The sequence below is a fragment of the Ornithorhynchus anatinus genome, chromosome 4 (genome assembly GCF_004115215.2).
Source record: "Ornithorhynchus anatinus isolate Pmale09 chromosome 4, mOrnAna1.pri.v4, whole genome shotgun sequence".
NCBI classification, from domain to species: Eukaryota; Metazoa; Chordata; class Mammalia; order Monotremata; family Ornithorhynchidae; genus Ornithorhynchus; species Ornithorhynchus anatinus.
This window is the reverse complement of record NC_041731.1, coordinates 103445763-103460417: the sequence shown is the minus strand read 5'-3', so window position 1 is coordinate 103460417 and position 14655 is coordinate 103445763. Positions and strand designations below refer to the sequence as shown.

Sequence of the window (14655 nt, the reverse complement as noted above, 5' to 3'; positions counted from 1 at the left end):
AGCTCTTCTATGAAGTCTGTTGCTAAATCCTGCCTGTTTTTCCTTTGCAACTTTTCCTTGATCCACCCCTTCCTCTGAACCAAAATGGCCAACACCCTAGTTCAGGATCTTGTCTGTCTGCTGGCTAGACATGTGTCTGCTTATTATTATATTGTACTCTCCCAAGGGCTTAGTACAGTGCTCTACTCACAGGAAGCGCTCAATAAATAAGAGAATAAATTAATGAATCCTAACTGGTCTTTCTGCTTCCAGCTTTTCACCTCTTCAGTCCATCCTTCATTCTACTGCCCAAATAGTTTTGTTTTTTTCTGAAAAGTCACTCTGAACACATCCCTCCTCTCTTAAAAGACCTTCAGTGGTTACTCATTCCTCTCCGCAACACGCAGAAGCTTCTGGTCATTGGCTTTAAGGCACAAAGAAGTGAAGTGACTTTCCCAAGGTCACACAGCAGACAAGTGGCAGAGCTGGGATTAGAACTCATGACCTTCTGACTCCCAGGCCCCTTCCCTAACCACTATGCCATGAGAAGCAGCGTGGCTCAGTGGAAAGAGTCCGGGCTTGGGAGTCAGAGGGCATGGGTTTGAATCCTGGCTCTGCCCCTTGTCAGCTGTGTGACTTTAGGCAGGTCACTTAACTTCTCTGTGCCTCAGTGACCTCATCTGTAAAAGGGAGATGAAGACCGTGAACTTCACGTGGGACAACCTGATTACCCTGTATCTACCCCAACGCTTAGAACAGTGCTCTGCACATAGTAAGCGCTGAACAAATACCAACATTATTATTAAGGCACGCCATCAACTCTCTCCTTCTTACTAACCACTCTGCTCCCTGACCAAATTCCAAATTTCACTTTTCATTCCTTCAAAGCTCAACTCACTATGTGTCTGGTTCTTAACACTTCCACCCCTGGCCTCTAGTTCCACACCCTCCACCGGCTAGAAATTTCCTGCGCATCCAAATCGAACACAGCCCTCTCCATCTCCAAAGTCTTTCTAAAATGCCACCTCTTCCAGGAAGTTTTCTCTGATGCATTTTTTCTTTTCCCAAGTTCCATCTGAGCACTCACAACCAAGCATTCATTTATTCAATAGTATTTACTGAGCGCTTACTGTGTGCAGAGCACTGTACTAAACCCTTGGAATGTACAATTTGGCAACAGATAGAGACAATCCCTGCCCAATGATTGGCTCACAGTCTAATGGCACGGTGCATGGCAAAGGGGATAGAGCAGGAACCTGGGAATCAGAAGGTCATGGGTTCTAATCCCAGCTCCACTTGTCAGCTGAGTGACCTTGGGCAACTCATTCAATTATCTGGGTCTATAAAATGAGGATTGAGACCGTGAGCCCCACGTGGGACAGGGCCTACATTCAACCCAATTTGCTTGTATCCACCCCAGGGCTTAGTACAGTGCTTAGAACATGGTAAGTGCTTAACAAACATCACAATTATTATTATTGATCCTATTAATGACTATATAAGTACTTACCTATACCCATATCCATCTTTCCAGTTTCTTCTCTGTCTCTGTCTCTCCCTTTAGATTATAAGCTCCTCAAGGCCATCAATCACATCTTCTACTCCTACTGAACTCTCCCAAGAGCCTACTACAATCATCTGTACCTAGTGGACGCGCAAATACAACTGATTGGTAATAGCTCAACCAATGGCATTCCTTGAGCCTTATGCATGCCAAGCACCATACTAAGAGTTTGTTGGTACGTTCCCTTCCTGCAAGGAGCTTAGAATCTCGACGGAGACAAATATTCAAGGAAATTATGGATTTGTACCTAAAAGTGCTGTGGGGCTGAAGGTGGGGTGAATAGCAAACGCCTAAAAGGGTACGGATCCCAGCGCATAGGCAATGCAGAAGGGAGAGGAAGGAAATGAGGGCTTGGTTGGGAAAGATTAGCTCACATCCTAAATCATTGTTATTGGGTTATCAACAAAGAAGAATTAGAGAGCAAATTGGAAATATTTCATATAGTCTCAGAGACAAAACTAAGAAAAAGCTTATTGATGGTAATAATAATAGGGGTATTTGTTAGGCACTCACTGTGTGCCAAACACTCTACTATTTGCTGTTGAAACAAAGTAATCAGATCAGACATAGCCCCTGTCCCACATGGGACTCACAGTTTAAGGAAGAGGGAGAACACACATTTTATAGATGAGGAAACCGAGGCCAAGAGAAGTGAAGTGAATTGCGTAAGGTCACACAGCAGACAAGTGGTAGGGAGTAGAATAAGAACGTAGGTCCCCTGATTCCCAGCATTTTCCATTAGACCATGCTTCTTCTCCGATGTATAAATTGTTTTCAGAATAATATGAACTCCCATACAACAGCGATTGGGTTTTTTGAGGATAAGTCCCTAAATATCATTTACTGCAAACATTTACTGTTTGCAAAAGCAAACATCTTAAACATATTCTCAAGATAACAGGAGAAAGACAAGTACTGAGTACAGGGTATTAGACCCAGTGGGAGCCCAATAAAACCCATTACCACTTCTCCATTAAAGCAGCTTTAAGCTTACCGTGGAGCATCTCACTTGGAAAGTTTCCAAATTTTGGGAAGAGAGCACTGATTATTCAGAATAATTGATAGATCAGAAAAAGTGAACAAAGAAAGTGAGCTTAGAAAGCGGGGCAACTGCAAAGAAAGAAATTGGATCTGACCCTAGTAGAGAAATATGGGCGGTCATTTTGAAAATAAGAGTGTACCCTAGAAAGGAGGGAAGAAATCAGAGTCAGAAAGTCTGCTTTACCCTCGCTTGTCGATTTTCTGTAGAAGGGTGAGAGCCTGCTGTGCAATAAATCTGAACAGATACCGCAATGGGCAATGGGTCAACTGGCAAGATTTTAATGAAAACACACTGTTACAATATATCCAGGATAACCTTGAGAATGGATTTTTGTTCCTTTCATTTTTTCCAGATAATACTGCAGGGAAGCAGAATAAACAGAAAGGGTTGTGTTTGGGAGGCGATTGTTCAAATAATGAATAATTGGAACACAAGAGACCCTCATTAATCATCCTGTAATCAGACAGCCTGAATATGTGGGGAATGGGCAAGAGGGTGTCGACGCCGTCTTGGATGTAAAAACGCAGCTCTTTGGGGCTAGGTAGTCCCCAAACTTAATAACTTGAATCAAATTGAAATCTTTCATGATTGCAGAAACAAACAGCACCACTTCCCCGAACTTGGCTTACAATCAAAGACTTTGATGAGTGACATTTTTACCAAGTGAACTGCGCAGGCCATGAAATCATCCAGAACTTGCCAATGTTAAGTACTTACCCTTCTGAAGGCTCCAAAATGGAGGCACAGAATTCCCCCCCCCCCCTTTACCCTGGGGCATCTGAAAACACCATGCATCCACTTTTCCCCCTACCCGCCCCCCCCCCCCCAATAACTTCAAAAGATTCCTCCATCGGGATCCTGCCTGATTCAGTCTTTGCCGTACCAGGAATTCCATTTGAAACGCTTTATTTCTAAAATGACTTCCCGTCCGGAAATAACTGGCACCTATTCAGTAAACTCAGCCCTCACTGAGCTTCCTTCTTGCCCCTTCTTTTAAGAAAAGGGGCAGAATCCCTTTCGGGAAACAAGCTGTGCTCCAAACTCCAAAGTTTAAAAGGCAATAATTTACTACCCGGTAATATAACATTCTAGCAATCAATGAAAATAGTAAACCTCTAATGCTGTCATTAAAAAAGATTTATTGAGGAAACGACTGCCTATCATAGCACGAAGGGTGTGTCACCAGGTGGAGTTATATTTTATTTCGGTTAAAACCTTGTGCAACATTCCCGCCGTCTGCCTCTCCACTTTATGCTGGCTCACCCTTCCCGGAATGAGTGGGATATTGACAAGGTGCAGGGGTGAATCAGCCTTCTCTGTGGCCTAATGAAATCACAGTTTCAATTTGCTCCGACGAGGAGAGGCACAGGAAAGCAGAACCCCCCCGTCACCCCTCCCCCCCAAAAATAAAAATAAAAATTTGAAAGCTTCCAATAATGGTAAGCTTTTAGTTCCCTGAAGAGTTAAAGGGAATACACCGATTGTTAGATAGCTTCACAGCTTCACGTAGTCCACTTAAAGAACCAAAATTGAAGAACAATTAAAGTGCAGTTGGTGATTTACTCAAATGTTTTCCAACCCATTTGAATCAACTTCCAAACAAACTGGAAACAGGAATTGGAACAGTGAACACATTACCTGTGACTATGTGACTGTGAAAAACAGTGACCAAAATACGTTATTTTCTTTAAACTAGTGATTATTGTTTGCCCCCTCCTCCCAATATTTTTAGTCTATAATTCCTGAGGTGAGAAGGGCGAGATGTTCTTCATAGGTCCAGTTCATAAAGAAGTAGCTTTGAGACTTGAGAGTCACGGTCAGCCAGCTGACCACAGTCAGGCACGGCTTCTCTTTCCTGCTCCAAAATCGAGTCTTTTTATGAAAATACGAGTCCAAACCATGGGAGAATCTGCAGTGTCATTTTTCCACAATAGCTGGAGCCTTCTCTGCATCTCCTCTGGGAACGGAGGCCTGAAGTTTCATTTTCTCTCGCCAGTGGGCTTTCAGCTAATAAGTATCAAGTTGTCATCGCTGCCTTGCCTGTTCACAGAGACGGGAGGGGGGAAACAAAAAAGATGGGCTGACCACAGAATTCTCAACCGTTACTGAGAAAGATAATGAACACAGAATATTAGTCACATTTAATCCGCCACACACTATTACATTTTTCAACACTGGATAATTTCAAAACGAGGAATTTGCCTACTTGTAGGGCCAAGGACTTGTTTTATAAAGGAAATGGGTTACTTTTTCTTTTTAATGGGTTTAAACGCTTCTTACAAATGTATGATGGAGGCTAGACAAAGATGGCCAAATCACATGCTCTCTGCCATCCCAGAAGTCTCTGGAGCAGGGATTGCAGGAAGCAGTAGTCAACCAAGTGTGAAAAGTAGCATGGCCTAGTGAAAACAGCACAGGCCTGAGAAGCAGAAGGACCTGGGTTCTAATATCCTGGCTCCGCTACATGACTCCTCTGTGATCTTGGGGAAGTCACTTAGTCACTTCACTTCTTTGTACCTCAGATACCTCATCTGCAAAATGGGGTGGGGGGTGGGGGTTTAAGACTGTGAGCCCTAGACTGTGTCCAACCTGATTAGCTTACCCCAGTGCTTAGTACAGAACCTGGCACATAGTAGGGACTTAAATACAATAAAAAACCCCAAAAAACCTTTCCTCTACCCTCTCCCACTTGTCTCTTTCTTCCTTCTCTGCCACTTTTTCTTTATGGTATTTATTAAGCACTTACAGTGCCAGGCACTGTTCTAAACGCTGGGATAGATAATAATAATAATGTTGGTATTTGTTAAGTGCTTACTATGTGCTGAACACTGTTCTAAGCGCTGGGGTAGACACAGGGGAATCAGGTTGTCCCACGTGGGGCTCACAGTCTTAAATCCCCATTTTACAGATGAGGTAACTGAGGCACCGAGAAGTGAAGTGACTTGCCCAAAGTCACACAGCTGACAAGTGGCCGAGCCAGGATTCGAACCCATGACCTCTGACTCCAAAGCCCGTGCTCTTTCCACTGAGCCACGCTGCTTCTCTAATAAAAAAAATAATCGGGTTAGATACAGTCCCTGTCCCACATAGGGCTCATACTCTTAATCCCCATTTTACAGATGAGGGAACTGAAGCACAGAGAAGTTAAGTGACTTGCCCAAGGTCACACAGCAGACAAGTGGTGGAGCCGGGATTAGAACCCTTGTTTCTATCCCACCTTCTCCTCCACTCTCCTCTTTTCCTGACGCTTTACTGTCCCACCTTCACTCAGTCATATTTATGGAGTGCTTACTGTGTGCATGACTCTGTACTAAGCACTTCCCAGAGTGTAACACAATATAACAGACACATTCCCTGTCCACAAGGAGCTTAGAGTCTTGAGAGGGGGACGGATATTAATGTATATGAATTATACATATTATTAGAGACAAAAGTACTGTGGGGCTGGGCGATGTAGAGGGAATGGGAAAAGAGGAAATGAAGGTTTAGTCTGGGTAGGCCTCTTGTTGGAGATGTGCCTTCAATAAGGCTCTGAAGATGGGGAGAGTAATTGTCGGTCTTCTGGAATCATTTGTACCATCTAGGATAACCAATTACAGCTGCTATCATTTTCTTCAGAACTTTTTTTAGTGGGGAGAGGAGGAAGAGGAAGGGAAAACACAAGCCTCCAAATCAAAAAATAGAAATTTTGCATCTGGCACCCGGGGAGTAGGACAGTTCATGGATAAAATGGGAAAATGCAGGCTCATGTAAAGTGATAGTTTAGTCTAGCCTAATAATTGTAGTATTTAAGCGCTTAGTATGTGCCATGCACTGTATTAAGCGCTGGGGTGGATACAAGCAAATCAGACTGAACACAGTCCATGTCCCACAGGGGGCTCACAGTATGAATCCCCTTTTTACAGATGAGATAACTGAGGCACAGCCGAATGAAGTGACCTGCTCAAGGCCACCGAGCCGACAAGCGGCAGGGCCGGGATTAGAGAAGCAGCGTGGCTCAGTGGAAAGAGCCCGGGCTTGGGAGTCAGAGGTCATGGGTTCGAATCCTGACTCTGCCACTTGTCAGCTGTGTGACTGTGGGCAAGTCACTTAACTTCTCTGTGCCTCAGTTACCTCATCTGTAAAATGGAGATTAACTGTGAGCCTCACATGGGACAACCTGATTACCCTGTATCTACCCCAGCGCTTAGAACAGTGCTCTGCACATAGTAAGCGCTTAACAAACACCAACATTATTATTATTATTAGAGACGATGACCTTCTGACTCCCAGTCCGGTGCTCTATCCTATATATATGCTGCTCCCCAAACCCACCACTTTGTCACATTTATCACAGACTTCATGAAAATTTAATAAAATCTGGTATATACATTAAGGACCCAGCTAAAGCTTCTGACTTTCAGCAGAGAATCCAGGCCCCAGTCTGAACATGCAAAACAATTTCAAATCCTACTGATGCACAACCCTAACTGGGCATATGATTACGGCTTCTTCAAGACATTTGACTTATGCGAGGCTCAGTGGAAAGAACACGGGTTTGGGAGTCAGAGGTCATGGGTTCGAATCCCGGGTCTGCCACTTGTCAGCTGTGTGATCTTGGGCAAGTCACTTCACTTCTCTTTGCCTCAGTTACCTCACCTGTAAAATGGGGATGAAGACTGTGAGCCCCGTGTGGGACCACCTGATTACCTTGTATCTACCCCAGCACTTAGAACAGTGCCTGGCACGTAGTTAGCACTTAAATACCATTATTATTATTATTATTATTATGGGTGCTCTGGGCTCTCACCTTGAAAACAAATGTTTATTTCAATCTTCAAATCCCTGTGCTTCCTCTATCTAGTATGTAGAAACAAAGTACTTGAAATTCCTTTCCCATTCTCCATCCTGCTAAGGCTGTGAACCCTATGTGGGATCTGATTAACTTTGATCTACTCCAGCGCTTAGGACAGTGCTTGATATACAGTGAGCACTTTAATAGCATAATAACTTAATATTTCCAATTTTAATAAAAAAATCATTTGCTACTTAACATCGTATGTCAATCATCCAATGGTATTTACTGTGCGCTTTATATGTGCAAAGGAAATTACGGAGCACTTGGGAGAGTTTGAGAAGCAGCATGGCGTAGAGGAGAGAGCACGGGCCTGGGAGTCAGAAGGTCACGGGTTCTAATCCCAGTTCTTCCACTTGTCTGCTATGTGACCTCGGGAAAGTCACTTCATTTGTCTGGGCCTCAGTTACCTCATCAGGAAAATGGGGATCGAAACTGTGAGCCCCATGTGGGACAGGGACTGTGTAGGTCTCTTAGTACGGTGCTCTACACACAGTGAGCACTCAATAAATACAGTTGAATGAATGAATTACCACAATTATTATTATTATCGTTACTTTATTATTTTTGTTACTATGTTCCAGACACTACGCTACGCTCTGGGGTAGATCTAAGCTAATCAGGTTGGACACAACTTATAAATCCAATATCCAATGCTTAGTACAGTGCCTGGCACATAATAACAACAAATAATAATAATAGTATTTGTTAAGCGCTTACCATATGCCAAGCACTGCTCTAAGCGCTGGGGTAGATACGAGGTAATCAGGTTGTCCCATGTGGGGCTCCCAGTCTTAATCCCCATTTTACAGATGAGGGAACTGAGGCCCAGACAAGTGAAGTGGCTTGCCCAAGGTCACACAGCAGACAAGTAGCAGAGCCAGGATTAGAACCCATGTCCTCTGACTCCCAAGCCCGGGCTCTTTCCACTAAACCAAGTATTATTATTATTACAATACAACATAATTAGCGGACAGGCTAAGGACCTTTCACTAGGTTTCAAACAGCTTGAGGTTTTAGGCAAACCATCTCAATGAACCCAGAAAGCTGAGAAGCAGTGTGCCTTACTGGACCGAGCACCATCCTGGGAGTCAGGAGGACCTGGGTTCTAATCCCAGCTCTGCCTCTTGTCTGCTGTGTGACCGTGGGTAATCCACCTAACCTTTCTGTGCCTCTCTTACCTCACCTGCAAAATGGGGACCAATATTGGGAGCCCCATGTAGGATATGGACTGTGTCCAACCTGATTAGCTTGGATCTACCCCAGAGCGTAGCATAGTGTCTGGAACATAGTAACAATAATAATAAAGTAACGATAATAATAACAATTGTGGTAATTCATTCATTCAACTGTATTTATTGAGTGCTCACTGTGTGTAGAGCACCATACTAAGCGCTTGCACTGTTTGTGTTAAGTGCTTACTATGTGCCGGGCACTGTGCTAAGCGCTGGGGTGGACACAAGCAAATCGGGCTGGACACTGTCCCTGTCCCACATGGGACTCATACTCTTAATCCCCTTTTACCGATGAGGTAACCGAGGCCCAGAGAAGTGAAGACTGAGTGGTCTCCAGTGGTTGCCTACCAAACTTCACATGAAACAAAAACTCTTCACTCTTGGCTTCAAAGCTGTCCATCCCCTTGCCCCCTCCTACCTCACCTCCCTCCTCTCTTTCCACAGCCCACCCCGTACACTCCGCTCCTCTGCCGCTCACTTCCTCACGATCCCTCATTCGCACCTGTCCAGCCGTCGACCCCCGGGCCACATCCTCCCGCTGTCTCGGGACGCCCTCCCTCCTCACCTCCGCCGAACTAACTCTCTTCCCCTCTTCAAAGCCCTATTGAGAGCTCACCTCCTCCAGGAGGCCTTCCCAGACTGAGCCTTCCCTTTCCCTCTGCCCCTTCTCCCCTCCCCATTCCCCCTACTCCCTCCCTCTGCTCTACCCCCTTCTCCTCCCCACAGTACTTACATATATTTGTACATAGTTATTACTCTATTTTATTAATGTGTATATATCCATGATTCTATTTATCTATTTTGACGGTATTGATGCCTGTCTACTTGTTTTGTTGTCTGTCTCCCCCTTCTAGACTGTGAGCCCGTTGTTGGGAAGGGGATTGTCTCTGTTGCCAAATTGTACTTCCCAAGGGCTTAGTAAAGTGCTCTGCACACAGTAAGCGCTCAATAAATACGATTGAATGAATGAATGAATAAAGTGACTTTCCCAAAGTCACAATCGGACAAGTAGCGGAGTCGCCATTAGAACCCAGGTCCTTCTGACTCCCAGGCCCTTACAGATACCATTTGAAAAAAAGATCCCTGAAGGCTTAGGTCACATCCTCATTTGGATCTTAGGTCTTTAGACTCCTAAAAAGAGGACCAGCTAAAGTCAATCTGCCTCTGTTTGAGCTAAAGTGCTAAGAGTGAAAGGACCATTGAAAACAAATGAGGTGAAAAGCCTTTCCCTAAATCCAAAGGGAGGATCTACTTGGCAGAATTGCTCAAAGTGCTAAACATTAGCTTTTTAACTTTATTTTTCCACTGCTACTTTGTGTACTCACCTCATTTATAATTCTCAGTTCATTTGCTGTTGATTAATTAACAGGAGCTAATGAGTTTACTTTACCTGGTGTATCTATTGTCTATTTACTTAGGCTATGGATGACTTCTGGTTTAAAAGCTCTATTCATGTTACTTTGGTTGTTTGCTGTAAAATTGCATGCTGAACAAACTTGCTTTTTAGCTGTCAGTCACTTGAGCTCCTTCTTGTCCTTATTACAACAGCTTTTCGCTTTCATTGCTAAGTGGGTCTTTGTCAGTTGGTGTTTTTTTCTTTTTTGACGGTATTTGTTAAGCGCTTAGTATGTGCCAGGCACTGTACTAAGTGCTGGGGTAGATATAAACTAATCAGGTTGGACACAATTCATGTCCCTCATGGGGCTCTTTACCCTCACTTTACAGATAAAGTAACTGAGGTGCAGAGAAGTGACCTCTCCAAGGTCACAGAGCAAAACAAGTGGCAGAGCTGGAATTAGAACCCAGGTCCCTCTGACTCCCAGACCCGTACTCTATTCACTAGGTCGTGCTGCTTCTCCAAATACTATCACACTGAAACATTTTAAATAAACTTTTTTTTTTTTATATATTAATACCTGTCTCTCCCTGGAGACTGTACGCTTGTTATGGACCGGGAAAGTATCTGCTAACTCTGTTGTACTGTACTCTCTCAAGCTGCTTAGCACAGTGCTCGTCATATATTCCCCCCTTCTAGGCTGTGAGTCCATTGTTGGGTAGGGATTGTCTCTATTTGTAGCCGAATTGTACTTTCCAAGCGCTTAGTACAGTGCTCTGTACACAGTAATCACTCAATAAATATGATTGAATTAATGTAGTAAATGCTCAAATAGTTTTTTTTAAACCCTCGCAACTTTGCTAAAATTCTCTTTCCTCTCCATCTGAACTGCTACGCCGTTAACCCAGGCATTTACGCTAAACTGCCTTGACTTCTACCTCAGCCTCCTTGCTGACCTCCCTGCCTCCTGTCTCTCCCCTCTCCAATCCATACGTCAGTCTGTTGCCTGGCTCACTTTTCTACAAAAATGTTCGGTCCACGTTTCCCCATTCCTCATGAACCTCAGGCGGTCAGCCATCGACCTCTGCGTCAAACAGCAGTTCCTTACCGTCGGCTTTAAAACTCTCAATCACATCGCCCCTTCCTATTTTACCTCGCTGCTCTCTTACCACAACCCAGCCTGCACACTTTGCTCCTCCAATGCCGACCCACTCACTTTACCTTGAGCTCGTCTACCTCGCCGCCGACCTCTCACCCACGTCCTGCCTGTGGCCTGGAACAACCTCCCGCTTCGTATCTGACAGACGATCTCCCCATCTGCCTCTTGTCTCTCCCCACCTTCAAAGCCTTATTGAAGGCACACCTCCTCCAAGAGGCTTTCCCTGACTAGGCCTCCATTTCCTCTTCTCCTCCCATCTAAATCGCCTTTGCACTTGGACTTTCTCCCTTTATTCACTCTTCCCTCAGTCCCACAGCACTTACGTACATACCCATAATTCATTTATATTTATGTCTGTAGATTGTAAGATCCTTGTGGGCATGGAACGCGTCTACTGATTCTGTTATATTGTACTCTAAATGCAGTAAGTGCTCAATAAATATGATTGGTCACTGACTGAAGGATTAAACATTATTTTGAAAACCCCCTCTAAACCGTCAACTCCCTCTACACTGTAATCTCATTACAGGCAGGGAACATGTCTATCAACCCTGCTGCATTGGTCATGGGTTCTAATCCCAGCTTGGCCACTTGTCTGCTGTGTCACTTCATTTCTCTGTGCCTCACTTCCCACATCTGCAAAATGGGGATTAAGAGTGTGAGCCTTCTGTGGGACAGGGACTCTATCCAACCTGATTACCTTGGATCTACCCCAGCGCTTAGAACAGTGCACGTCGCAAAGTAAGCACTTAACAAATACCATAATTATTATTATTATTACTAGCCCAAGAGTTTAGTACAGTGCTCAGCTCACAGTAAGCACTCAGAAAATGTAACTGATTGATTATTGTCATTCCTATTATTTCTAATCAGCAAAGGAACCGCTGTAGGTCCCTTGGGGAGAGCACTGCTCTGGAAATCAGAAGACCCGGCTCCTTAATTCTGGTTTGGCGTTGAGTTGACTAATGGGGGCGGAGACCACACAATCAACAGTGTGACTTAGTGGCTAAAGTATGGGCCCGGGAGTCAGAAGGACCTGGGTTCTAATCTCAGCTCCACCACTTGTCTGCTATGTGACCTTGGCCAAGTCACTTCACTTCTCTTGGCCTGACTTACCTCATCTGGAAAATGGGGATTAAGGGTGTGAGCCATCTGTGGGACAAGGACTGTGCCCAGCCCGATTAACTTGGTTCTACCCCAGCGCTTAGAACAGTGCTTGGCACATAGTAAGTGCTTAACATGTACCATAACAATAATAATAATTATTATTTCGAGCACTCTGCCCCATACAGCACCCCTGCCTTCCCCTAGCTTGTGGCACTCATTATTTTAAAAGTGACGTCGAGTCATTTCCGATTCATACTGACTCCGTGGATATACTTTTTTCAGAAGGTCCTGTCCTCTGCCATAATCCGCAACCTTTCTATGGGATCTTCCGTTATCGTTGTTATGGTCTCTATCCATCTAGCTGCCAGTCTTCCTCTTCCACGTTTTCCCTGGACTTTTCCTAGCATTAGTGTCTTCCCCAGAGAATCACTCCTCCTGATTATGTGTCCAAAATACACTAATCTAACTAGAGTCATTTGGCCTTCCAAAGACCATTTTGGTTTAATTTGCTCCTAATCCATTTGTTTGTCTTTCGGGCAGTCTCCTTATCCCCCTGAAAAGATGGCTGAAGGGAACAAGAGAATATGCAGCTTCTCCATCTGCAAGTCTCAGGACAGGGGTTCGACTGTCGTCTCTGACAGGAGGCTCCATCAATCAGTCAGTTAGGAAGAGGAAAAGCGGAGGGGGAAGGCGAGAGGAGCAAACAGCAAGGAGGGAGAAAAAAAGAAGGTTTTTACCGCCGCAAGTAATAGGAGAAATGGTATCTATTGGGCACCCGCTAAGAGCAATGCCGTGGTCTAAGAACTTTTCATTCAATTCAATAGCATTCAATGAGTGGTTACTGTCTGCAAAGCACTGTAGTAAGCACTTGGGAGAGTAGAACAGAAGCACAGGACATGTTCCCTGCCCACAAGGAGCTTACAGTCTAGTGGGGGGAGACAGATATATACAAAGGATTTACAAACAGTGGAAGCAGAATGAAAAAGTGACTGTACAATTGACAACATGAGAGGATGGGCATCAGTGAATCTGTAAATGTTTAGAGGTGACTATTGAGCGATTTGTTCAGCTGCTTTGTCCTGAGGTGTTATAATAATGCTCTGCACATAGTAAGCGCTTAACAAATACCAACATTATTATTATTAGTAATAATAATAGTACCTGTTGAGAGCTTACTAAGTACCAAACAGTTTTCTAAGGGCTGGAGTAGATATAAATCAATCAGGTTGGACACAGTCCCTGTCCCACATGGGGCTCACACTCTTAACCCCCATTTTTACAGATGAGGTAACTGAGGCCCAGAGAAGTTAGGTGACTTGCACGAGGTCACAAAGGAGACATGTGATGGAGCTGATATTAGAACCCAGGTCCTTCTGACTCCCAGGCCTCTGCTCTATCCACTAAGCCACATTGCTTCCCTTTTTACCGCTTCCATTTTATTGTTGGTCTCTCTCCTGCTTACACTATTGTGCTTCTTGCGTCGTCGCCCCCATTAAACGGCAAGGTCCTTGACAGAGAAGCAGCGTGGCTCAGTGGCAAGAGCCCGGGCTTAGGAGTCAGAGGTCCTGGGTTCGAATTCCGACCCTGCCACTTGTCAGCTGTGTGACTGTGGGCAAGTCACTTCACTTCTCTGGGCCTCAGTTCCCTCATCTGTAAAATGGGAATTAACTGTGAGCCTCATGTGGGACAACTGAATTAATGTATCTCCCCCAGCGCCTAGAAGAGTGCTCTGCACGTAGTAAGCGCTTAACAGATACCAACATTATTATTATTAAGACAGGGCTCGTATCTTGCTACCACTGTGCTCTCCCAAGTACTCTGCTCAGCGCCTAGCATTCTGTAGGCACCCCAACACCACTGAATGATGACACACATTCAGTATTGCACAACTGCATTTTAAAAATTCACTAATTCCGACTTGCTGACCTCTGCCCCTTGAGTCTGAACTAAGGAGGTTTTTCTGTAGCTTTAACCTTGAAATCTGTCATTTCCAAGCAGGGGAAAATAAACAGCTCATTTTAGGAACAACAACAACTAATAGCTCAGCGATACTGACCTCCTACAGCAGCAGAAACAGGACATGGAAAACGACGGTTCTCCTCGATATTCCTCTATGCCACCACATTCCTTCAGAAATTCCTGAAGATCCGTTGAAGGAAAGCCATTCTGCTGGTATTTCTTTAAAAAGCATATACACAATGATGTTACCTTTTTTTTTTTTTTTTTCTACCGGGCATGAAAAATCGCTCCCATTGTCAAAGGACCAAGCCCACCTCTTCTTAAATACGGCTCTCCCACATTGCTCGCTCAGATCCAAATGCCGATATTAACTAAGATGAATCAAGCTGTCATTACTGGAGCGAGGCAGGCAGGGCCACCGTGGGAACAGAGATAAAAAT

The 14655-nt window shown here is 44.5% G+C and overlaps 1 protein-coding gene across 3 annotated transcripts in view; it reads right to left on the bottom strand.

The window, feature by feature from the left end:
* Nucleotides 1–3704: 3704 nt before the first annotated feature.
* MCOLN2 (mucolipin TRP cation channel 2) overlaps nucleotides 3705–14655 on the bottom strand; it is a 69378-nt gene continuing 58427 nt past the window's right edge. For all 3 annotated transcript variants that reach the window (XM_029064109.2, XM_029064111.2, XM_039911883.1), the window contains exons 13-14: nucleotides 14313–14434; nucleotides 3705–4625 (exon numbers count right to left, since the gene is read on the bottom strand). In XM_029064109.2, the coding sequence (XP_028919942.1) occupies nucleotides 4589–4625; nucleotides 14313–14434 (159 nt within the window). In that variant the 3' untranslated portion in view covers nucleotides 3705–4588. The remainder of the gene's footprint in view (nucleotides 4626–14312; nucleotides 14435–14655) is intronic.